Source organism: Archocentrus centrarchus, chromosome 3, assembly GCF_007364275.1.
Source record: "Archocentrus centrarchus isolate MPI-CPG fArcCen1 chromosome 3, fArcCen1, whole genome shotgun sequence".
NCBI classification, from domain to species: Eukaryota; Metazoa; Chordata; class Actinopteri; order Cichliformes; family Cichlidae; genus Archocentrus; species Archocentrus centrarchus.
Window position 1 is genome coordinate 6,152,585 of NC_044348.1, and position 27,358 is coordinate 6,179,942.

The 27,358-nt window shown below is 40.9% G+C and overlaps 1 protein-coding gene across 2 annotated transcripts; it reads right to left on the reverse strand.

The window, feature by feature from the left end:
- Positions 1-1,558: 1,558 nt before the first annotated feature.
- On the reverse strand, positions 1,559-27,158 carry chrna7a (cholinergic receptor, nicotinic, alpha 7a (neuronal)). 2 transcript variants are annotated; one of them, XM_030724399.1, is made up of 10 exons: positions 27,043-27,158; positions 24,482-24,621; positions 24,079-24,123; positions 20,896-21,005; positions 15,499-15,578; positions 12,586-12,753; positions 12,303-12,497; positions 4,383-4,469; positions 3,911-4,020; positions 1,559-2,330 (listed from the first exon to the last, which is right to left on the reverse strand). In XM_030724399.1, the coding sequence occupies exons 1-10, from the start codon at positions 27,095-27,097 to the stop codon at positions 1,788-1,790; spliced, it is 1,533 nt and encodes a 510-aa protein (XP_030580259.1). In that variant the 5' UTR covers positions 27,098-27,158; the 3' UTR covers positions 1,559-1,787. The 2 variants fall into 2 exon arrangements, with proteins under 2 accessions (XP_030580259.1, XP_030580250.1); XM_030724390.1 differs by having other exon boundaries at positions 12,297-12,497.
- Between the last annotated feature and the right edge of the window lie 200 nt (positions 27,159-27,358).

A 27,358-nucleotide genomic window follows, 5' to 3' on the forward strand; every position in this document is an offset into this window, starting at 1 on the left:
TTTATAATCATTTTATCTTAAATTCTGGCGTATATGATATCTGGGAATTCCAAGTTAAGTAGTGAATGGATGTGTATCTGGAAAGATCCAAAAGTATACAAATTTATCATCTGTCACATATGGATAATGTTTACTGAGTGAATACGGGGAGTTCTGCTCTTCCATGGATGTTTACGTGGACATTTTCCAGATATGAATATCATGAAATATCCAGTAGAATACAAGATCTGGATATCACAAAGATCACAGATGTGGCAAAATGTCGTTGAAGGATTTTTTTTTTTCTTTTAGGGAAAGTGTGTATAGTTAATAGAATAGTATAGAAAATGCGACTATATTATTGTCACTGAACTGCAACACGGATCTGGCAAGCCAAAAAAAAAAAAAAAAATCTAACCATATCCAGAATTTTTGGGTATGACTGAGCTAAAATAACCAGTGTAAAGTTTCAGAGTTATCACAACAGCAGTAAGGCGCACACAGATTTCCCCCAGAAAGGCTGAGAGCTTCACTGAGTTCATGAAGATGCACAGGGAACGCTCCGCACATCTCCTTCATTTTCATCCAGGCTTTTCAGGAGCCGGGCTGCCAAAAAGTGGGCTGCCAGATATTGACTGTGGACTGCTGGAGCGCCACTCATAACTTCAAACTGGGATGGTGTTTTGTCCTCAAATTTGCTTGATGTCACTCAGAAGTCTCATATGAGACAAGTTATACTTCAAACACTCCCTTAAAACAGCTGAATTTACTTTAAACCAATGTTACAACTGAAAAAATGCTATTTTACAGCTGCCCAAAATTGCTGGCTGCAGAAGGCAGAGGCGCCAACATAAAGCAAGACTTTATTCGATAATCCAAAGCAAATTTCACAAAGCAAATCTGTTATGGTCCTGGGTCCTTATGACCCAGTGTTTTTTCGTTTATGTTTAGTTTCTAAATTGTGTTTACCTTTTCTGGGTTTCTTTTGTTGTGTTATTGCTCATGTTTTGATTTCTAGTTAACACCTGACCTTGTATGTAAGAAGAATTAATGAGCAGTTGAACAGATGTACCTAATAAACTGTCTGGTGCAGTGATTTGCAAATCATTTAAGCCCTATATTTATCTTCATTATAGTACAAAGACAGATTCTTTTTCGTTTTTTAACCCAACTGTCTTAATATTGTGATTGTAAAAATGAATTTATTTGTGAACGTTCAAAGTGGACAAGAAACAACACAGTGAAATTAACTAAAAAAATAAAAACTTACATATATACAAGTTAGTTATCAAATAATAAAAATATAAACAATGTGCAAGACCAAGTACGAACATATTTAAATCAAGGTTTTTGATTATGCTTATGACAATAATGAACAGAAATGTATAACATAGAAATATTTAATATATGGTATCACTGATATCATTGTTTTAGATATATGAGCATACATGTGCTACAAGAAATACATTTGAAGACAAGGTACTATAACTGTATTGTAACTGTTTTGTTTATGGAACAGATTTCAGCGATTTTTTTAATAGTTATAGAAACATTGGAATGCACAGTAATACGCAGGTAACACCACATAAATCACAGCTGCATTTTTGAAACAGTGCCTTGTAGTCTAGAACGTCAGAATAATACAGTACGAGAGGATCAGGGTGTGTGATGCAGAAGAAAAACTAACGGTATGGGTGACCTGATCCAAGTTGCTACCCCATGTGTTTGACAATGGTTGGTTTATGAGAAGAGTGATTGGCCAATACATAGGCCTTTATATTTATTTCATTCACTTCCTGGAAATATACTCAAGTGAAAAAGTCTTTGGAAATGGCCTCTACAAAGTTGGGCGCTGACATGAGTATACCAATCGTGCAGAGGATGGTGAAGAGTGAGAAAGCCATGAGACAAAGCCTGTCAATAACAGAGGCGGCAAATTTCCACTCGTTGCAAATGGTCTCACTCTCGTCTTGGTCACGGAACCTTTTTGCAATGTAGCGCACCTCATCCAGGATCTTGGCTATCTCTAATTCTAGGCTTCCAACTGGGGTGACTTGACCTGCTGGGAGGAGCATCTCATCCTCACCTGCCCGTCCAACCAGGCGTCCGCAGAGGACCCCAGAATCACACGAGGTGGCAGCAGTGGAGCAGTGAATGCTCTCCAGGCCGCGCACGCCAACATAGAGCATGTTGCCATTGGTGGACTGGGAGGCCGAGGCACTTGCGTTGAGGTCTATGCTGGTCAGGCTGCTCCGTCGAGTCTTGTTGTGACAGGCTGAACGGACCCGCTCCTCACCTGGACGCCTCATACGCAGGAACCAGGCACACCAGTGCAGGAGGATCACACGGGTCTTTGAGATAAAACAGTGAATGAAAGACTGAGTAAGGCTCTGATTACTGTAACTTTAAATGTACCTTTGTGTAAATATGAATGAGCACAGAAAATCAATCTCATTTGTTCAGGTTAGATATATTTATCCTACTGGAAGCAGCCACTCCCCACTGGGGTCATAAACTCACGGACATGGTCAGCAATAACAGCATCACCATCACCAGTCTGAACCGTTGATACAATGCTTTCAGATTGTTTATGCCAAATTCTGACCCTCCCAGTGCCACTCACTAGGTATTTTCCCTTTTTCAGACCATTCTCTGTGTGGGACTATCCCAGCAGATCAGCAGACCCAGACCAGCCTGTATGGTACCAAAAACCATGTCACCTTCAAAGTCACTTAAATCACCTTTAATTCCTCATTCTGATACCTAAATGCACTGAGCTGATGTGATTGGATTATTAGATATTTGCATTAATGAGCAGTCGGACAGATGTACCTAACAAACTATCTGATGATAATATAAAACATGCAGGTGGTTGCTCCACTTTATGATGTTGTATTCTTTGGCTCTATACCTTTTCTTTAGGTTACTACATATTATTCCAAATAAATTGGGAAACTGAGTGAAACGTCCTGTGTCTTCCTGTGAAATAAAACAGGATGCAATCATTTACAAATCATTTAAATGCTATATTTATTTTGATGATAGTACAAAGACAACTTGAAAACTGTAGTTTCTTTTGAAAACTATTTGCTCATACTGGATTTCATGCAAGCAACAAGTTGGTAAAAGTGGAGGCACTGTTTACCACTGTGTTGCATCACCTGTTCTTTGATCATTGCAAGTGTTTGGAAACTGTGGAGACCAATTACTACAGTTTTGAGAGCTAAATGTCATCATTTAGGATTCCAGCTGAACCTCTCTGGGCTTCCTTTGCCATATTTTTCATTTTCTAACGCGCTAAATATTTCCACCAGGTGAGTCTGGAGCATGAGCAGCCCTTTGTAGCATTCTTACTCTTTCTCTATGGAGCCATGCTGTTGTTGCTGTAACTGATATGCTGAAAAATGTCATCTGGATAGCAGCACATGTGACCTTTATTATTCAGCAGTGACGGGGCCTTTATATATGTTCAAGATACCCATGTCACATGTACAAACAGACACACATCTTCACATCTGAAAGGCTCAGCATCTCTATGTACATCTATACAGTTATATCCAACCATGTTACTGACCTGTTTTCTAGTAACCTTATTAGATTTAAACTGTTAGACAATGTTTACCCTTTTCTGAAATATTTTTGCTGGCACCATATTCAAAATGAGACATTGAATAAACTAGTAGTTCTATTGGTGCACTTTTTCATGGAAGTCTTTAATGTAAAGCTACCCGGTGGAAACGCAGACTTGCATATTGTTATTAATGGCTTTAAGAGGAAATCGAAAAAAGCAAACACAGCAGAATCAAAGCAAATGTCCAGTTTATTTTTAATGTATTCCATATTTTTGGGTGTGGCTATAGCCAAAGTACATAAGTAATAATGTCATAGCAAAATTCCCCCCAAAATGATCATTATATGGAAAGACACTCACCCACTTTGGCATCTTGCCTCCGTCAGGGTCATGGTGGTGATATTGCAAGACCAGAACTGTAGCAATTACTGAGAGTCCAACAATGACCATTGTAGTGGCAAAGTATTCAGCTGCATAACAAAAAGACATAGAGGAAGCAGTCAGAATGGATCAGAGAGAAATACCGTGGTAAAGTATACAGAGAAAACCAGATGACATCATCAAAGTTTTGTATACAAGAAAAAAGGCGTCTTCCTCCCTTAACCATACTGCTCATTTATGTGTCTCAAGAAGCACTTTCATTCCACCAATTCAAACAGAGGGACTCAGATGCCAAAAAGACGTCTAAATACTGGGTGGCTGCTGGAATTTGGCTACACTGCGATACAAACAAACCCCTGATGAGAAATGACTACAGAAAATTTCACCCATTTCTTCCCTCTGATAGTCGTTGACACCCGTAGCAACTGCTTTTAACTTTAGCCTGGCTTACCTATTAAAGGCACAGAGTCTGATGTGGCGGGCATAATCTCTGCAACCAGCAACATAAAAACTGTCAGGGAGAGCAGGACTGTAATACCTGGGGAGGAAACCAAATCTCAGTTATCGTCTGACCACAAAACTTAGTGCAACAAAAAGTATTCACACACTTAGATTTCTGATCTTTCATTCAGTGAAAAATCATCATAAACACAGAAAGACTTTCCCTCTAATATTATAGTAATAAAATACAGAAAACTATGTGTACTACTGCAGACTTTTTAAGCATTAAACATACTGTTTCATCTATTTCATGTGTTTCCACTTGCTTTGTTCTCAGCTCTATTCCATTATTCACATTTTGTTACTATTTTGCACAAAGCCATCCAATTTATTTCATGCATTTGTGATGCCTTATATTCTTTTCCTGTTTTTAAAACTGTATGCTACTCCTTAGCAATTGGTTAATTCAGAGTAGTCAAATGTGAAAAACTGAAACCTATAATCCTATAAATCAAAACTAGGGAGTGATTGAAGCGTACTGTGTCACAGTCACTCACAGGATGACCTGAGAAGATACAAGCAAGACCAGCAGGTATCTTTGAAATACCTGTGGGGAGACAAGTTTTCACTAATGAGCTGATATCACCACACCACTGGTTCTTATAACTAACTAACTTCACAGCTTCCTCTATGTATGCTCATGTACATTTGATACCACTTAGAAAGTGACTTTCGTTTGCCATGACTCCTGCTTTAGTCCTTTCTTTGGATCAGGGAAGAGCATTTGAATCTGAAAAGGACTGAGGAGTGTATTAATTCTCTTCAACATTTTAAAAGGTTATTTTTGACTTTATTAAATAGGGACAGTGAAGACAGACGAAGATATGGAAAACTGAGCGAACCAGTGACACAGGAAATGTAAGACGAGGATCACATCTGACTGATGCTGTCAGTGTAATTGATTGATCATCAGCCAGTGTGAGCACCTCTATAAAAGGTTTTGGCAGCGCATTAACACAATGCCACAATCTTCCAAGGAGTGGAGATCCCACCAAATTCACCCCAACGCCAAACAGTGCAATGCTCTGAGACACTGCAAAAAACCCCCCAAGTGCTACATCTCAGACTCTACAGGCCTCAGTTAGCATGACAAATGTTAAAGTTCATGACAGCACAAATAGAAAAAGACTGAACAAGCACGCCTTGTTTGGAAGGGTTGTAGGGAGAAAGCCTCTGCTTTCTAAAAAGAACATGGCAACAAGGCTTAGGTTTGCAAAGTTACCTCTGAATAAATCACAGCACTTCTGGAACAATGAGAGTGGAGATGTCTGGCCACAGCGCACAGTGCCAAACACAGTATATCAGCACAAACACCTCAAACCACCTCAACTGTCAGGCACAGTGGTGAAGGAGTGATGATTCGGGCTTGTTTTGTAGCCACAGGACCTGGACGCCTTGCAGTCACTGAGTTGGCCATAAACTCCTCTGTACACCAAAGCATTCGAAAGTCTAATGCGAGGCCATCTGTCTGACGGCTAAAGCTTGGCCAAAACTGAGTCATACAACAGGACAATGATCCAAAGCACAAAGAATACAGATGTTGCAATGACTCAGTCAAAGTGTGACTGAAGTTTGTCCAGGGACCTTAAGAGAGCGGTCCATAAGTGAATGCCCACAAACCTCAACGAACTGAAGCAACGTTGTAAATAAGAGTGGGTCAAAAATTCCTCCACAATGATGTGAGATGCTAATAAAGTCACACAGAAAACAATTATTTCAAGTTATTACTAAAGGTGGTTCTATAAGCCTCCTCCGTGAATCACCACCTTATCGTGGTGGAGGGGTTTGTGTGTCCCAGTGATCCCAGGAGCTATGTTGCCCGGGGGCTTGTCCCCCTGGTAGGGTCTCCCATGGCAAATTGGTCCTGGGTGAGGGTCCAGACAAAGAGCGGTTCAGAAGACCCCTATGTCTATAAAAGCAAGGGAACAGTTTACCCTGCCCGGGATAGGGTTACCGGGGCCCCACCCTGGAGCCAGGCCTGGGGAGGGAGCTCGAGGGAGAGCGTCTGGTGGCCGGGCATTAGCCCGTGGTGCTCGGCCGGGCGCAGCCCGAAGAGGTTACATGGGCCCGCCCTCCTGTAGGCCCACCACCCGCAGGAGTGTGTCATAGGGGTCGGGTGCAGTGTGTGTCGGGCGGTGGCCGAGGGCGGAGGCCCTGGCAGACCGATCCTCGGCTATCAAGACTGGCTATTGGGACATGGAATGTCACCTCTCTGGTGGGGAAGGAGCCTGAGCTAGTGCGTGAGGTTGAGAGATACCAGCTAGATATAGTTGGGCTCACCTCAACGCATGGCCTGGGCTCTGGAACCAGTCTCCTGGAGAAGGGCTGGACTCTGTTCCAGTCTGGAGTTGCCCTCGGTGAGAGGCGGCGAGCTGGGGTGGGTATTCTTGTATCCCCCCGGCTTGCTGCTTGTACGTCGGAGTTTTCACCGGTGGACGAGAGGGTAGTTTCCCTGTGCCTTCGGGCCGGGGAACGGGTCCTGACTGTTGTTTGCGCTTATGCGCCGAATGACAGTTCAGAGTACCCACCCTTTTTGGAGTCACTGGGCGGGGTGCTGGAGAGTGCTCCATCTGGTGACCCCATAGTCTTGCTGGGAGACTTCAACGCTCACGTGGGCAATGACAGTGAGACCTGGAGGGGCGTGATTTGGAGGAACGGCCTGCCCGATCTGAACCCGAATGGTGTCTTGTTATTGGACTTCTGTGCAAACCACAGTTTGTCCATAACAAACACCATGTTCGAACATAAGGATGTCCATAAGTGCACATGGCACCAGGACACCCTAGGTCACAGGTCGATGATCGATTTTGTAATCGTATCATCAGATCTGCGGCCGTATGTTTTGGACACTCGGGTGAAGAGAGGAGCTGAGCTGTCAACTGATCACCACCTGGTGGTGAGTTGGATCAGGTGGCGGGGGAAGATGCTGGACAGACCTGGTGCACCTAAACGTATTGTGAGGGTGCACTGGGAACGCCTGGCAGAAGCCCCAGTCCAGGAGATCTTCAACTCCCACCTCCGGCAGAACTTCGACAGCATTCCGAGGGAGGCTGAGGACATTGAGTCCGAATGGACCATGTTCCGCACCTCCATTGTTGAGGCTGCTGCTCAGAGCTGTGGCTGCAAGGTGGTTGGTGCCTGTCGTGGTGGTAACCCCCGAACCAGATGGTGGTCACCGGAGGTGAAGGGAGCCATCAAGCTGAAGAAAGAGTCCTATCGGGCTTGGTTAGCCTGTGGGACTCCGGAGGCAGCTGACAGGTATCGACAGGCCAAGTGGAACGCAGCTCAGGCAGTGGCTGACGCAAAAACTCGGGTGTGGGAGGAGTTCGGTGAGGCTATGGAACAAGACTTCCGGACGGCATCGAAGCGATTCTGGCAAACCGTCAGGCGACTCAGGAGGGGAAAGCAGTGCTCCACTCACACGGTTTATAGTGCGGGTGGGGTGCTGCTGACCTCAACTGAGGCTATAGTCGGGCGGTGGAAGGAATACTTCGAGAACCTCCTGAATCCCACTGACACGCCTTCTGTAGTGGAAGCAGAGTCTGGGGACGAGGGGGATGACCTGGCCATCACTGGGGGTGAGGTCACTGAGGCAGTTAAACAATTACTTGGTGGCAGGGCCCCTGGGGTGGACGAGATTCGCCCTGAGTTCCTGAAGGCTCTGAATGTTGTAGGGCTGTCTTGGTTGACACGCCTCTGCAAGATCTGGGGCAGTGCCACTGGATTGGCAGACCGGGGTCGTGGTCCCCATCTTTAAGAAGGGAGACCGGAGGGTGTGCTCCAACTTTCGAGGGATCACACTCCTCAGCCTCCCCGGTAAGGTCTATGCCAGGGTGCTGGAAAGGAGGGTCCGTCTGTTAGTCGAACCTCAGATCCAGGAGGAACAATGCGGTTTTTGTCCTGGTCGCGGAACGCTGGACCAGCTCTTTATCCTCTCAAGGATATTCGAGTGCGCATGGGAGTTTGCCCAACCAGTCTACATGTGCTTTGTGGACTTGGAGAAGGCATTTGACCGTGTCCCTCGGGGTATCCTCTGGGAGGTCCTGCGGGAGTATGGAGTGTCTGGCCCGTTGTTGCGGGCCATTCAGTCTCTGTACAACCGCAGTGAGAGCTTGGTCCCTATAGCCGGTAATAAGTCGGATTCGTTTCCTGTGGGTGCTGGACTCCGCCAGGGCTGCCCTTTGTCACCAATTCTGTTCATAACTTTTATGGACAGAATTTCTAGGCGTAGCCAGGTGGCGGAAGGCTTCTTCCTTGGTGGCCTCAGAGTCTCATCTCTGCTTTTTGCAGATGATGCTGTCCTGTTGGCTTCATCAGGGGGTGGCCTCCAGCTCGCAGTGGAACGGTTCGCAGCCGAGTGTGAAGCGGCCGGCATGCGAATCAGCACCTCTAAGTCTGAGGCCATGGTCCTCAGCCGGAAAAGGGTGGAGTACCCTCTCCGGCTCAGGAACGAGTTCTTGCCCCAAGTGGAGGAGTTCAAGTATCTCGGGGTCTTGTTCACGAGTGATGGGAGAAGGGAGCGGGAGATCGACAGACGGATCGGGGCTGCTTCTGCAGTAATGCGGACGCTGCACCGGTCTGTCGTGGTGAAGAGGGAGCTTAGTGTAAAAGCGAAGCTCTCGATTTACTGGTCGATCTACGTTCCTACCCTCACCTATGGTCACGAGCTTTGGGTAGTGACCGAAAGAATAAGATCGCAAATACAAGCGGCAGAAATGAGTTTCCTTCGAAGGGTGGCTGGTCTCTCCCTTAGAGATAGGGTGAGGAGTGCAGCTATCCGGGAGGGGCTCAGAGTAGAGCCGCTTCTCCTGCACATCGAAAGGAGCCAGTTGAGGTGGCTCGGGCATCTGATTAGGATGCCTCCTGGCCGCCTCTTGGATGAGGTGTTCCGGGCATGTCCCACCGGGAGGAGGCTCCGCGGCAGACCCAGGACACGCTGGAGAGATTATATCTCTCGGCTGGCCTGGGAACGTCTTGGGGTCCCCCCGGATGAGCTAGAGGAGGTGGCTTGGGAGAGGGAAGCCTGGGCTTCTCTGCTTAGGCTCCTGCCCCCGCGACCCGGCTCCGGATAAGCAGAAGAAAATGGATGGATGGATGGTTCTATAAGCTGAATCAAGGTGTGTACTTAGTTTTAGTTGACTATACACACTAACCAATCCAAAAAAAAAAAGTCATACTGTCATTTAAATAGCATAATATCAAACAGTTCCTCAAATTTAAAAACAGTTATCTGCCTGTGGCATGCAATTACTTTCATTTTATTTAGCTATTTTGTTTTTTCATTTTCTTTTCATTTTATCATCTGAAAGCATATTAAACAATACACCAGAACGCACTGTAATATTCCAGTTGATCCATTTACAGTATCACAAATTACACACACACACAATTGACAGCTCAATTTAACTGAAATTAACTTGGGCAATAAATGCTGCCATTAAAACACATTTCTCACTCTGTGTTCGCCATTCTTAATAATGACATTGAATGGGTAACTAGATATACCGACTTCATATACAGCAGTTTTTATGAAAACATGCCAGTACACACATTCTCATAACAGATCATAATTTCACACAGACAATCCTCATTTCCTCTTTCTCCTACGAGCTCTCAAAACATCAAAAGCAACGTGTATGTGAAAACGTGGTTAATGAAGGAATCCAGCTGCAACACAGGACACACACACACACACACACACACACACACACACACACACACACACACACACACACACACACACACACACACACACACACACACACCTCAATCACTATCCAACCTCAGATACAGCCTACATAAAGCATTTATAATTAATGCATGAAACATCCAGTTAACTCCAATGGCTGAGATAAGATTAAAGGTTTTCAGAGGTCCTCTGACAGCTCCGTCTGTCAATCTGTGGTTATTATCAGCTCACATCATGAAGCCACGGAGGAGGTGGATTAATGAAAAGCCATTGTTTTTCATAAAATCACTGATTACCCAGGAGAACAAGGGCTGGGATATGAAGTTGTCTCAGATGGAGAAAAATTGAAGACTAATGGAAGGTTTGGCTGCGTGTTAAAACCACTTGGGCTGTAAAGGATGTGACTTGATTATGATCTCATCAGTCCTTAGCCATTTCCTTTTATTTGTAGTTTAGTCGTCATCACAAAGATCACCGTCATGTCAACTCTGGCACAAGGCCACCAAAGCAATGCTGAAACCTGTAAAACTTTAACTAAAAATAAGAACCTTTCTTATTTTTACAATAACTGTGAGACAGAAACTTCTGGGAGGGTCTTGTGAAAGAACAGAATTGAAAATGTTTGTGTCACACATCATTGAGAAGAGTCAATATCCAGAAGTCAGTATCCAGAAATCACTCAGAGGTATATGCAGCAACAATATTGAGGTCACTCAGGACATCAACAGAATACCTAAACTCTAACTGAAAAAGATGCCAGTGCAATGGAAGTGTCAAACAGCATGGTGTACAAGTCTGTTTTGGTGAAACAATGTCTGAAAAATACACTGCAGGTTACAAAGATGCAGAAATTATTCTCCAAACTCAATTTAAAAATGATATCTGCTTATGGTTCTAGCAGCAAAACAAAGCAAAACAAAACAAAAAAAAGCATAAATGTGTAGAGTCACACATAATATACATTTGGAACACTGTCCTGCAGGGAAATCAGCTGCCAAGAGATGAGCTCATCAGAGGGAAATGGATCTCCATTTCAACTTGAAAAAAATAAAATAAATGAAACTAATGGAATTTCAATTTAGTGTTGGGTGAGATGATGGCTTTGAAATAATCTAGTATATGGCTGGACTGCCATAAGGATTTCTGCACCGGACCAAATGTAATCCAACTCACAGTAATATGTCAAATTAATTCATATAAAAATTAATTTATACAAAAAGAGTCTATAATATCCATGGTAGCAAGGTTGTAATTTGAGCAAAATGCTAACATTAGCAAGCTCTTAATAACAATGACAATATAGTGAGTTTAAGTGTATATTGTCATTCTCAGTGTGAAGCTATGCTTTGTGGTGGTATTGTATTAGACTGCATTACCTCTACCATTGAGGCTATGTCTTTAAGTCACAGTCTTTGCTCGGTAACTCAGAAACTAAAAGTTTTAATATTTTTAGTGTGGCTCTGAAAACGTGTTAGCTTTTCACTAACTGCTAATAAATGTATGTAATTAGTGACATTAAAAAATGAGGAACTTGCAGTCCCTTGCATCTGAAACTATATCCATATTAGTTCAGATCCGCATCCTGAGGTAGCTTGTATCTAAAAAAATAGCAGACCCACATGTAGCATCAGCTATGTGTTCCCAGAGTGCATAATGGAATGGATTTGATTGTGTGTCAGTGCATGGTTATTCTTGTAATGTGAGTTTAGTAAAGGGGCCACATTTGTTGCTGATGCTTTGCCTATTATTTTGTCGCTGATGGTTGGTTGCTAGTGGACATTCAAGGCTCTGTGTGCCCAGGTAACCCTCTAATGTAGGTAATTGTACCCAACACTGTCACTGGTAGGTTGAGAAAAGTTTAACTTTGCATTGTCGGCAGTTATTTTGCCTGGTGTCATTTTCTATGATCTCTGGTTTCCAAATCACTGCTACAAGTTGCTTCCTGTGTGGAGGCTTCTTAAATCTCAGTAATAGGAAACATATCACAGCCACCAACTGCTTGCTAACAGATAATTGATGGGTTTCTATAATGTAGGTTCTTAACTTTACAACAAAAGTCTTGAGGTTACAGTTCTTGAAAACTGGTGATAAAAAAATTCAGTCAAACTGAGCTGAGCTAATTTATATTTTTGGATTGAAGCCCTCTGCAGGGTGTGAGCATGTGCTCCAGTTTACTCGAACCCAGTGAGATCTTCTCCCCGGAGTCGGCAGGCAGGAGGAAGACAAGCATGGCCAGAGTAGAGATCAGGACACATGGGATGAGAAGATTGAGGCCGTAGTAGAGCGTCCGTCTGCGCATCACCACGGTGAAGGTGACATCAGGGTACGGCTCCTCACAGCAGCCGTAGAAGCGCTCATTCCTTTTTCCTGGAACCTCTGATCCAAAACAAAGCATAATCTAGTAGGGTTAGAGAGGGCTGGAGAGCAAAATCTTTTCAGTGGTTTCACCAACAACCTCGCTTACCGACAAGATCCCACTCCCCGTTAGCAATGTAATTGGTGATATCTGCGTCCAACATCTTTAAGTCCAGAGACCAACCCCCGTATGTCCAGGAACCAAACTTCAGTTCACATCTTTGGACATCAAAGGGGAACCAACGCACATCGATGTGGCAGGTGCTCTTGAAAATTCCTGGTGTGGTGAGAAATATTGAAAGATGCTTAAAGGCTTGCTTTCATATATACTGTAGTTCACCTGCAGATAGAAATGGACAGGGATATTTCAAGAGAGCACATTCAATTACTTTGGCATTTAGGAAGCAGAGAGAAGTTGAAAAATGAAATGACAGTACTAGAGAGGCAGCAAGAGAAGTTTTACTCTGAGAAGATGTGGAGTCAAAGTGCCATCCATCCTACTGGGAGTAGAAAACCCAATATGGCAATGAGATGAAAGTGGAGGGTAATTCTTCAGGACAGACAGCCACTGAACTATTTTCATCCATATGTAAGAAATATATGAGACGCCGGCAGTAAACAATGCCTCTGCTAGTGGGAAGTAATGAATCTAGATAGAGAACAGAAGAATGAGTCCTATTTACTGCAAAGAACCTCAGTCACAAAGATAAATGCCAGAAAATTCAAATGATTTGTCCATGCAGGTCATATCTGCATACAGTTTCATCCACTTGTGTTCAACTCAAGCATGGGATGATTATTTTGTGTCAATATTCAGTGAGGATTCATTTGAAACACAGTTGAGAGGCAATTTGCTTCTGACAGAGGCAGTCAATCCAGAATAAATCCAGTGATGGAAGTATTTACATGGCTATTGATTAAAGATGCGGAGGGAAAGCCAGCCAGCGTTTTTGCTTGGTTTTTGGGGGCTTGCCAGGGAGAGCAGTAAACACCAGCTATGACAGGAGGCTGTTCTGTTTCAGTGCGTTCCCGTGCATACACGTTTGTACTGCACATGTACAGGTGACCAAATCCAAAATCTAAAATCTAAATGTTGGGCAAACACTATGTTTGTTTGGGACAATGGGGGACATGTTAGCAATGCTGGAGGTAGACTGAAATTTTCATATCCAACTTAAAACTAAAAATGCAGTGAACTGTGCAGGTTACCAGATTTGCATTTAGCATGTAAAGACCAAATTAATGATATTTGAAAGCAACGTTTCCAACTCTCTGGCTGAGCAAATACAATGAGGTTAAAGGGAAGCCGAAGTTTATTCTTATGACTTCATGGGATAATCTTTATGTACTCCTGTGTTCTTATTTTTTCGCTATTATTTCAGCTGCTGCTCTCTCTGGTTGGATTTCAATAGGGATGCATCCATAGATCGTCATACATCTTTTGAGCCTTGTATGGGACTTTTTTGATTCTGATGTACAGGATCAAAAAGTGAATATCAAGTTGGCTCAGAAGCAGCTTGTTAGAAATAAGAGCTTTGCCCAAAGAAAAAGGCAAAAGGATAAAAGTTTTCTTTGTGAGAGTGAGATGAAATACCACAGTTAAACATGCAGCCACACTTGCTAAATTTGAGATTACAGCCGGTGGCCAGTTAGCTTAGCAAAGAGTGGGCTGGAAACAAGTGGAAAAAGCTGACTGTTTAAATGTTAAGAGCAGTATGAAGACTTCTAAAGGGAAGGCTTTGCAAAGATCAAACAAGTGATATATATATATATAGCATGCTATTTGCTGAGCTTTATAGGTGCCAGCAGGCAAATTTTGTTCTACCTATGGTCCGAGCCGGGCTGGCCGTTTCACCTAGTTTCAGATTTTATATGCTAGCCTAAGTTCAGAGTTCCTGGCTGTAGGCTCATATTTAGTGTAAAATCTAATGAGCAACATTAGTCTTCTCATGTAACTTTATCACTCCAAGATGTCCCATACAAAAGAACAAGCAAAAAAAACCCCAAAAAACTAACACATTACAATACAACTGTGGAGCAGTAGCTTTAGGGAATTCATTCAAAGCGTATGAGAGCTCATCAGCAGGTGCTGTCCCCAAGTCATAGTTTGTCATGTTCTTTATGGGTATAATGATAATAATAATAGGTTTGTTATTGTTTCATGACCAGTCTTACAAAGTGCTTCACACAACAGTGACACCAAATAAGGATATTAAACATTTTAATTAAGACCTTTTTTTGTAGAAAATAATTCAACTGATATTTCGGAAAAGGTGATTATCAGTCACTGTGGTTTTATTATGAGGGCATCTAAAATTGCTTTCAGTTTATTACAAAACAAATATGAAAAAAATAATGAAACATCTTGCTATTTGACTCATTAAGCCACTGCCAAATAATGATATACTATCATAATTATTATGGATGAAATCCAGCATGTATTGGTGAGTGTTCAAACAGTAGTCTAGAGTTAATATTTCATATGGTTACAAAGCCTCACCAGACCTGTGCTCATGATGTGCGCTCTGAATTATTGTTTTTATATGTGACATATATTTCTGCTCTTACAAGGTCATGTTTTTTGGGATTTACACTACACCCACAGGAGGCTTGTGTAATAATATGCAACATATTAATGTAAACTTCATTGGAGGAAATACACAAAATACTTTTTGGAATACTACTTATAGCCCATTGCTCACTGTATGCTTTCACTACTGCTGCACAGAATGCATGACTCGCACATGAGCCAGCTCAGAGGTAAAACATTTAGACAGGATCTGGAGCTAAAGCTTTAACATTAAGATTGCCTTCTTTTGAGTTTGAAGACTCAGAAGCTGTGTGTTTATTTTAAGTGCACCCTGCTAATATCTGCTCCATACAGGTCAGGCAGCTTCTATGGGTTGTTTACGCGTACCCTTTCTTTGCATATTTCATGCAGGAAGTGCTTCTGGGAAGGTAGAAATGCAGCTCTTTGTGTCTGATAAATATGTGTCAGTGATAACTAAGATATGACTTTTACCTGGAGGGAGGTATGAACAGTAGCCCGCTGAGGTGACCAAAATGTTGGTATGGAACGTAGCGTCAAACCTTTCGTCTGCACTGTGGACAAAATGGAATAATTTCAGCATTTAATGTTGAGTTATCTGTAATCAAAGCATAGTTTCAGTGGAAGTCACCTGAGGAGATTCACATGCAACATTTACAACAATATCTGAAACTCATAATTATAGGAATACAATATTAATTTGGATAAGTGAGAAAGTGGGGGTGGGGTGGGGGGGAATATATGAATAATGCTCTAAGTCATACTTTCTGCAGATACACAACAAACAAGGAATCACATCCATTGCAAGCTTTCCCAGGAGAGGGGTACTCAGTGGTTACCCTCATTCTCCCCTGTTACCCACAATGCACTCCAAATAAATGAATTCCCCAGAGGCTGGGGCACAGTTGAGCTAAAGTTGAATGAAGAAAAAAAAATATTTATATTTCTTTCAATAATTCAAAGAGTCTCAAATCAAGGCTTTACTCAGTGGGACAGTGACAAATGAAGTACAATGCTCTGTGCCTTATTAGCTGACAGGAGAGCAGAGTGCCTTTAATGTATTTTGTTCAGCTCGTCTAAAAATTGATTAATGGTGCTCTCTACAGCTTTTTTCATTTGGGACACATAATGAAATGATCTTTCTACCATTTTTATACAGTTTTATTCATTTGTCTAAATGATTTATTGCAAAGTGCTTTTCCAGAGTGTACTGCATATATTTAAAGTGCACAGGACCACTATCCTTGAAGCATCTCTGCCTTATAACCAGCTCTCCAACAAGAAAAGACTTAAGGAATAAAATGCTGCTTAATTTGTAGGGGGTGTACCTGAAGTTTTCAATTTTGGGATATAGATTTTTTTTTTTTTTTTTACATGTAGAACTACATATCATATATGCCATTTCAGCTTAGCATTCATCCTGATTCACACCAGCTTATTGTTGCCAGGTTAATGACCTTGTTACTAAACACCATCAGCGGCTTTTTTCCCCAGAAAAAAAAAAGAAAAAAAAAAAAGGACTGGATGCATTTTATGTCATATTATGTGAGGTTTATTTACAGTTAGGTCTGTAAGTATTCAGGCAGCGACACAAAAGGTCATTTTGCCTGTGGACACCACCACCACCACAGTAAATTTTAAATCAAACAATCAAATGAGACTCTGAGCTCTAATTCAGTGGAATAAACAAACAAAAAAGCTTTGCATTAATTGTTTAGGATGTAGAGCCAGTTTCATACACAGCCCTCTATTTTCAGAGGCTCAGAAACAATTGGAGAATTGATAAGCAGATTTATGGCTAGGTGAGGCCTGTTAGTAGTAAATATTTTTTCCCTTTTTGAATGTAAATCAGATAGGGAAACTTTTGAATTCAAAATCAACAGGTGAGCATCACAGTGAACTATCTGTTTTAATTTTGATATATCATGCCATGAGGAAGCAAAGGTAGATATAAGTAAACATTTCTTGTAACTTTGTGTGAGAATCACATTTGTGTGTTACAAATTAGGTATGCTTACAGTTGTCCCATCCCATACTCCTCGTCGTGGGAGTGTGTCTCTCCAAATATATTTAATTCGCTTTAATTCTGTTATCATACGTGTCAAGTATTTTAGTTCTGTGGCTGAATGCAGACAACAACAGCTGTAGCTGAATGTCAGCATTATTTTCACTCAAAGACTTTTTTGGAGTTTGTTTCCTGCGTGGAACCAACAACTGTGAAGAATAAAGGCTGTGTGAGTATTTTGAGCTACCAGTCCTTTTTGGAGATGTTAAAACTTGAATGTAAACCAGATATGGAAACGTTTCCATTCAAAATTAACAGTTACATGCTATGTTCGATCCTTTTCTTAAGCAAAACCGCTGTTTCAGTCTCATTCTCCCCCCAGGCTGTAGAAAGCCCTATATTTGAACTCACAGAAATAGCTGGGGATTCCTCACAACAGACCTTTTTCATCTCCCAAACAGAAAAACATATATAATTTTTGATCAAGCATTGTCACTAACATGGTGAAAGTATCAGTTAGTGGCAATGCACGATCAAGAAACTATATATGTTTTTCTGCATGTGGGAATGAGAGAATTGGACCTTTGTTAATCCCTTTAATAAACTCATCTGAGTGTATGCACATTAGTCTCACAAACACATGGATGAATATAACACAAACTAAACTGCTTAAGATCATACATGATAAAAACTGTTTTTTTTTCTGTCTGTGAGTTCAAATATAGGTTTTCTACCCCCCTAGATAGGAAAAATTACAGGCCCAAGTGTTTTAAACATAGTTGAGCTTAAGAAAAAATAGAACATAGCATGTAACTGCTGATTTTGAATGGAATAGTTTCCATATCTGATTTACATTCAAGTTTTAACATCTCCAAAAAGGACTGGTAGCTCAAAATACTCACACAGCCTTTATTCTTCATAGTTGTTCAAAAAAAGGGAAATAATATTCACTACTCCTGTTTCCTTGTTATTCAGTGACAAATTCAGCATATACAAAATCTGGAGGTGATCCCAAGTGTTGAACTTCCATTTGAAACCATCAATAATGACCCACCATGTAAGTGAAGGAGGCCATCATTAGGCTGAAAAACCAAAATCAGAAAAACATAGGAGTGGTCAAATCAACAATTTGGTCCACTGTTTAAAAAAAAATGGAAAAAAATCTGAAGGAAGTAGATGAGTCATTGTCAAAGTCCACAATCAAGACACTTTCATGGATGTAAATACAGAGGATTTACAACCAGATGCAAACCAATGATTACACCCAGGAACAAGAAAAACTGATTAGCCTTTGCCAGAAAACATCTGAAAGAGGTTGAACAGTGCTGAAAAAAAAATCTTTGGCTAAACGAAACAGAGATTAACTTGTACCCGAATGATTTGCTAGCTAGCAAAGTAAAATGAGAAATGAGTAACAATGTCTAAACCGGTAACACAAGTGCAACAAAAACTTGACAGAAGGAAAAAAAAAAACGGAAGAAAAACCTGAAACTCATGTTCTAAAATATAAACAATAACCATAAGTGCAAACACAAACTAGACTGCAAAAAGGGGTGACAAAACTAAAACTAGGAAAACCTCAAAATAAAAACACTGCAAAGAAGCAAACAGGGAAAAGTAACCAGAAAAGAGACCACAAGTCACCATGAACAGCAAACCAACCAAAGGTCACACAGAAAACAGATACAACCATAAAGAAACTTGGAAGTCCTGGTCCAAGACCAGGATCATGACATACAGAGGTAAAATTACAAAAAAAGTGTCACTGTCCAAAAACTTATGACCTAGCTGTATGTATCTTTAATTTTCTCAGCAGTGAGACAGTCTGAATAATGCCCGTGGCAGCATCGGGGTCTGATACTTTCCAGGTCTGATGAAACTAGAGCAGAAGCCTGAATATCCACCATCCGCCACCTGAATGAAGTTTTTCTATTCAAGCAATTTTCTTCTCTCCCCGGGAGATATTTTATAGTAAATAAAGCCGTTACTAGAACTGTGTATGCTCAATTTACATTCTTTTATGCCCTTTCTTAATTAAAATGGGTACAGATTACCTTAATGTGTTTTTGATGTTTCAAACAGTTTTATTGAGGAATCAAACATGAAAATTAAAACATCAACAACACAAATCTGTCCTCTTTTGATATGAACATAAAAACAATACAAAGTTAAACAAAACAAAGGTAACACAAATAAACAAGGACATTCTCAAAACCCACCCCCCTCCCCTGTCCCTAGGACTTACATCTTATCACACCGAGAGTCAAATCAAATTCTCTTCAAATAGAGTTATCAATATATTGTCGAAGGGGTTGCCAAGTTCTATTGAATCGCTTTAAGTTATTTACTAAGGAATACCTTATTCTTTCCAGGTGAGAGAGCTTTACCAGTTCTTCCAGACACAATTTAACCGATGGAACCTCTGATTTTTTCCAGAACATCAACACTAGTTTTTTCCCTACCATAAAGGCATAAGATAATAATTGTCGTTGGTATTTATTAAATTGTGAAAGTTGAACAGAAACTCCGAGTACAATCAGAAGTGGGTCCAGCCTCAACTCTGTATGAAACATATCTGATAAAGTTTTGAATATGCCAGACCAAAATGGGGCTAATTTTGTACACAAAGAGTAAGAATGGAGGAGTGTGGCTTCTTCAATATGGCATTTGTCGCACAGTGGGGATGTGTTAGGGAAAATTTTATGTAACGTCACCTTACAGTAATGAAGCCTGTGAATGATTTTAAATTGAATAAGACAGTGTCTAGAGTTGGCAGAGCACTTGTGAATATTCTCTAGCGCAGCCTTCCAGAGTCCGTCGCTTATCTCCGTTCCTAAATCCTGCTCCCAGCCTGTTCTAAGGCCCTGCATGGACGGCGAGGATCTGGACAATAACACATTATAAATCCGGGAGATTAGATGTCCTTCCCCACCCCCCAATTTGAAAAGTTCGTCGAATTCATTAGGTATTATATTCTCGCATGTGTTTTTTGGCATATGCCCTAACCTGTAGGTATCTAAAATGATTATGTTTATGAGACCAAATTTGGCCTGAAGTTGCGCGAAAGAGGCAAAATTACCATCCACCAACAGGTCGCCAATAGTCCAGAGGCCTAAATCTTTCCATTGTGTATAACCTGAATCTAAAGTGGGAGGGACAAATGAGGGATTCTTTGCTAATGGTAATAAGGTAGATATAGAACCAATACCGAACTGGGATTTTATCTGTTTCCAAATACGCATAATACTGTGAATGATGCGGTTATTGTTGTATGTCAAATTATCTATACTTGTTGGTGACAGAATAAGAGCACCAATTTCCTTAATGTGTTTTTGTCAAATTTCAGACCTAACAAATAAAATAAAAAGCCTAAAAAACTGAAATTTGGGAGACAAAAATATATATAAAGTTAGTTTATAAAAACGAGAGGTGCTCAAGGATACTGCTACTTATTTTTGTGGAATTTAGTAATGTTCAAAATCCAAATTTACTCACAGGGCAACCAGTGCTAACAATTCTTTATAAGTATCTACATTAACATTTTGCTAATATGCTAAAAATGAGACAGTATTTTGTGCATTGTCTATCCCTTGCACAGCACATGCTTCAGAATGAATATTGTAGCAGATGAAGCCCAATATTTTTCTTTACTCCACATTTTTATACAACAAGCTATTACTTTAAAATATTTGCAGCATAATGTGTGTTACAGTGTGTGTTTTGTATCACAGGATTGCAACAAGCATGTTTTACCTCTGGAGCGCAAAAATCTAAAAATGCATCACCCCTCTAAGGTTCCTCTGTTCTGCAGAGAAAAATGCATGCACACCAAGTATAACCAGCAGATCCGTCCTTACAGTGCCTACCTGTTATACAGCAGAATGTCTGGCTTCCAAATGAGATGGTCAGGAAATCTCACATTGGACACACCTGGATAGTCCAATGAATTCCACTGGAGGTAATAGTCAGTCCAGTACTGCAGAGTGCAAAAACATTTGGTCCCTTACCTTTTATACCTTTCATATTCCACTTACATATTTTTTTAACACATTTGAAGCCATATGGGGGCCACTTTTATTAAGCCTGTTTTGAAAGCTCAGGCTGGGATTTAATGCTGTTTCATTGTGCTAGTGACAGTTACTACAGAAGCTGAAATAAATGTATGCGAGAGCAGCTGCGGGTAACGTCATGCAGTGACACGCTGCAAGAACGGGATTTAATTTCTGTTCCAAGTTTCAGCAGCACGTGTCGAAGGTTTTTCAGTCACAAAAAAATAGTGCGAAGCACATTTAAAATGTTGAACTGAAAACTCAGAGGATGATTGCAGCTGTTACAGCTTTAGAGGAACATGAAGGTGTGAACAGGAAACGTTATGACAGCCTATCCAAGAGTTGTTGAGAAATTTATGGTAGTTTATAATATTTAAGCTATCATAACCTTAAGTAGTCTTTAAAGGGCCCTTTAGCCACGCTGTGTGACATCACACCGGGGGTCACATGGAGTCTTCCTCCACCCTTGCCAGGTTACAAATTTTGAGAGGTGGATGGTAAACTGAAACAGCGCCAGCTGATGTGAGATCATGCGCTGCTGTGCGAGCGTGATAACATCAGCTCTAAAAGGCCCTTACGTCTGTCACGGTCCTGCTATTCTGTTGGCATTGTCGTACCATTTTGTTTCCATTTTCCATGATTTCCCGTGCTTTCTGTTTTCCCCCGTCTCTGTCTTTCTGTTTAGTGTTAGTTTTCATGCTTCAGTGTGTTCATCTTTCAGCAGTGTCATTTGATTACTTCCTTACGTTGAGGGTTAGTTTCCTCAAATGTCTTGTCATTGTTTTAATAATTGTCTACGTTTTGTAATTGTGCTCATCTACTCCTGTTTTTGCTTGTGAGTTTGCAAAGTTTAGTTTAATTTTATTTTTTTAATATGTTATACGGTTATGCCTTTGTTTTATGGTTCATATGCTTCTGGTTCTTATCTCTGCACGCATGCTTTTGCATCTTTGGTTTATTTGATTGTCTGCCTGGCAGGGTGATCGCCATCAACCTGCCAGGGACTGCAAATGAAAATGAGTCTGTACTGTATGGCTAAATCTGACTAATTTGCATGATTCAACTAAGTGATTACATTCATTAGTGTGCACTGACCTTTTGAATAAAACAATATTTTGCAATTTGATACTAAATGTTACATCATAAATAAATGATAACGGCACTAGAACTTCAGAATATCCGATTATTTGGCCTCTCATTTTTTTTAGTGTGGAGTTGAAGTGGTATTAATTCCACATGTCTGTGCAAAATGTGATAACCTAAAGCCTCACTGTAAACTGTGGGTTACACAGCTGAGGTGTGCCTGATTTCTTCAAATGAAAAGGGACAAAACACAATGTGACTGGAATAAGAATGACTTCTGTATTACAGATTATTTTTGTTAAAACACACTCTGTGAATGGCATGAATCCCTGAGGTACTGGTTACTGCTAATCTTTAAAGTGAATTCCCACAATTTCTGGGAAATAAACATGAATCGAAAGCTGAATATTTCAACAAATACAAAACCCACCCAGGACCACAGCCGTGATGATGATATGATAATGTCGTCCAAACTGACATATCCTCACCCTCTTAAAATAATGGCCTAAGTCCTTTTTTAACAGAAATTTTATTTTTTGCCTAAATCATCATATTTTCAATATTTGATTTAGTTTTTTGTGTTTTCTGAAAACCTAAAAAAATGACTTAGGGCATTATTTTAGGAGGATGACGACGTGCTGTGGCACAAGGTAGACTAAGAAAAAAAATGCAGTGTAGAAAACTGATGAGGAAATAGGTATTTTCAGGCTCATGTGCAGCCCTGTGCGCTAAGACAGACGGTATCACATGAAATGTGGCACTGCACAAGAGCAGTAAAGGTCATAATCCTGTTTAATAACAGTACAAATGTTTTAGCATCAAAATATTCTTAAAGTACCTAAAGTTAAAGCACTCACTATGGAAAATGTTCCATTTTATTATTGAGTGGTCATTACTGATCCATTCGTGTGTCTATCAAGGTAAGGTTGGATTTGTGGGTGGTTTTAATTACTTTCATACTGCCGGGTATTTATCTATAATAATACAGCACATTTTATTAGTAGATTTCTATTTTTAAAACTGCAAAATAAAAAAATAGTACATTAAAGTTTCTTAAAAATGTAGTTCAGTGAAATACTTGTGTAAATGTACTAAATTATTTTCCATCGCTGGGTCTATTGATTCATTCCTCCAGTGCATTGGACATTGTAGGATTTATAGTACTCTTGCCCAGTGTCACTGATGGAGGGGCACCAGGAGGGCCAATCATATTTCACATTTCAAAGTGTGATCTTAAAGAATCATCTTCAGTACTTCAGAGTGATATGGAGCCATGTCTGCATCTTTAGGACTTTTTTTTTTTTTTACATTTTACTTTTCTTGGATTCCACACAAGTAAACTAAGCCAACAAATACTACATCAATGCTAAAATACAGTACTTTGGATGCTGCCTGCACTATCATGTGCTTCAGAGCCAAAATTAATTTTGCAGGGTGCAGAGTGAGAGAGATTGACGCAAACTCCTGCTGTGATTCCCCAGAATGATTTAAAACAGACCAAACAGCCTTGGTACCGCCCTGGTGGAGGTGCTGACGATGCAGCAACAGGGAACTATCGTCACTCTATGGACAAGATGTAATAAAGCATCTGTGTTAATATGCTTTATCTCACTGCATGAAGGACAAAGGGCTGCACTGCTCTTGTGGAAAATTAAGAGAAAGTGTCTACATGGGAATGACACATTTCAGCACACGCATCCTCCGTAATAAGTTCTATTTGTTGTGATGCATATACTAAAGACCAGGTCAACCGCCAAAGTTAAAGGCACAGCTCAACATTTAGGCGAAACTGCTTCCTTCTGAGAGTTAAATGAGAAGATTTATATAAAATACAGTAGCAGTCAAAAGTTGTGTCTAAGTGCTGCCATAAAGTTTTGCAACTCAGCTTTTCTGTGACTTTACATAAATTATACTTACCAGCTGTAGCCAAATGTTGGTTGTTAAAACCTGGTTCTTCTCATCCTGTTAGAAAAACATCATTTTATAATGTTTTTAATCAAATAATCACATGTTTCATACATGAGAAATCACGCTGTTACAAATGTACACATCCACAGAAGCTTCACTTCTCAGGGTTTGGGTAATGCTACAGTCACATTATCTACAGCACTACTAAAGTTGTTGCAACCATTTGCAATGGACTTGGGATCTCGTTGCCTTTGAAATAGTCCCTCCAATGATGGGGACCAGGTCTTGCAGTCAGTTGCCATCTTCAAATTTATGATAATCGCTTACATAACCATGGGTAAGTTATCACTGTACTGGCTTGTATAATATATGCAATAGGCATGCTATGTGTGCAGAGCAATAATTTACGCACCACATCCATTATCTGCATGAGGCTGAGGCCAAAGGAAACAGTGAGACTCTGAGAGTCATTCTGGACTGGTCTCTCTAGTGGGTTGTAGCCATTCATCAGGTCCCTGTACAGTCTGCGCTGGCTTGGCCCTTGATGAGAAACTACAGAAAACAGAGAAACCTGCACACTTAATACTCTCTGAAACCACCAAAGAAACATCCATCCATCCATCCATCCATCCATCCATCCATCCATCCATCCATCCATCCACAAAATGTACTAAATGTTGGTTAAAGTGAGGTCAGGAAACAATCATCACCAATTACAGTGTATAGAGTTAAAGTTATTCTTTAAGATGTTGCCAAAAACCTTACAAACGCTAATGTAGCTTACAAAAACATGACCAAGAGCCTTGGTATTTGGTATCTGTAGCTTTAGTTTCTATGTTATACACTGAGTTGTCTCCACCTTACACACATCTGGAATGATAAAGAGACCCAAGAAGTCGCATTGCTGTTCTGTACTTTCACGTGTGTCTTAAATGCAAAAAACAATGGCCTTCTCCTCTGGAGAGGAAGAATGTGCACAAATCCGAAGGGCAATCTGTCCAGCAGCTGCTGAGATCTTCCAGCTGGACTGGTGCGACAGAGTAACACACAGCCATTGCCCTTCTTAGATACACAATGCTTTTCATGGCTCAAATGATCAATAAAACAATCTGTTTAAAGTGAAGTTTGTATAAATTCCTGGATGAGATTGAGACAGCTGATTGAATTTAACTCAGCCTCTCCACTCTGCTCCCACCTCCTACATCTTCCCTCTTCTAATTTCTTCCGCAGCCTCTGCATTGCTCATGTTGTTGCTACTCACTACTACTCCAGCTCTGTGCTGAGGCAGCCTTGCTGCATGCTGCCGATCCACCTCCAGCTCCACGCACGTTGTAAATCTCACACTTTAGAATTATTTTGCAATTGATTTAATGCATGTGAAGTTGGTCTTGGAGTAAACAAAAACATATCCAACATTACCTGGGGTGGTGAAACAAATGCAGCCAGGTAAGGCAATCTTTCAAATACCTTATCTGGAAATGATTCATCTCACAATCTCAAATCAAGTCTGCCCCCCTCATTTTAACACACTCTTAGACCAGCTTTTGAGTTATGGAGTGTTTTTGGCAGCATCTCTTCACTTCACTAATGGCCCAGTTATCCTAAACATCCTATGAGAAGCACATTACCCTGATGATTTGGCAGAGTGCATTCTGTCTATCTGCATATCCCTATTCCTCTGTTCTCTGTTGCATCCACTTCTTTCATTAAAAAAAAAAAAAAAAGACTGAGAGGTTGGCTGAAAGCTTGTCTTTGTCCATAATAGAAAACCCAAGTGGATATCCCCTCTCCTGATCCCACCATAATCAAATTTCACTGCAAGATGACATTAATGTGTGCTACTGTCCTCATACTGTAATACACCCCAGTACTGTGCTGACCGACAGACCACACTGGGTTCAGGAGAAATGAGCTTGGAGCCATAAAAGGGAGAAAAAAAGTCTTTTAGCCTCTTAATCAAATTTATAAGTCTTAGTAATGTCAGAGAGATGGACAAGGCCTTTAATTACTTAAGACATGTGCCCAGACATTTAGACGTGCATGCACCGTATGCGCACGCACAAACGCCACTTCACTCATCTCCCTCTCTGTACTTCGCTCTCGAATAAGCCTTCATTAACTTCTGCCTTTAAAGTGCAGACTAAAGAGCCCCAGTCAGTGATTATCATTAAATGAATTGCCTCAATTAAAATATTCAGAGTCAGAGCAGATTTGAGTAAAACTGATGAGAGGCAGTATTCAATTAGAATAAAACATAAAGCATGAAGATTATAGAGTCTGGAGATGCTGCACGGGTGGCTTGAGTCCCTGTAGACAGAGCAGAGCCAGGAAAAGATGTTCATACATGCTGCAACATCTTGTGAGAGGAGAACACTGTTGCTCTGGGTTTTTGTTCAGTCACTCTGTACAACAGGCTGTTTGTATCAAACTCTTTCTCTCTCACACACCACAATATAAGAAATGCCATACCGTGATCTTGCAGCTCATTTTACTCGTTTTGCACGATAATTTAGCTACTTAAACCACGAGAAACCTCACAGTTAAAGTTAGAAAGTTCAGTGCTGACAGACAAATCAGACCCACACTGCATACAGTGTAAGACATTACAATGATATTTAGTCACTGTGAGCTGCATACGGGACCTTATTACTGCTCAGTATTACTTCATTGCTACTGAATACATGAAAGCACACTTAATATCAAGTTGTCAAGTATTAATGGAAACTACAGTCACACCAAATCACAATGTGGATTATTTATTTATTTATTTAGAAAGAAAAAAGTTCAGATTTACATATGAATTAAAACGGCAATCATGACTCTAAAACTCGGTGTTCGCCACAGGTATGCACTTCAATCCACAGCGGCGCAAGGTTAACAGACATCAGCAGACACAAAACACAAAGGGCGATCCCTTAACTCTTGTGTGTGTGTGGAGTTAATTAGCAAGTTAAGTGCATGCAAACTGCCTACCTTTCACTGTGCAGGCGGTGATTGCAACAGCGAGCAGAAAATTGACCAAGTCCATATCGAAATGCGTGAGGAGCGAAAATAGAGACTCGACGGGATGCAGGAACAGGAGTGATGATACCGTGGGGCGGAGTGTGTGTGTGTGTGTGGTGAGAGGGCGCACTTAAATAACTCCGCCTCCCATTGAAGAGCTGGCAAAAGCCAATAATGGTGTTTGTAGAAGGATCAACAGGAGTTTTTTTTTTCTTTACCTTTAACCTACTTTGTAGGACTCTAGTACGATGTTTACAAGTGTGAACATTTCTGACTTTCAGCACTG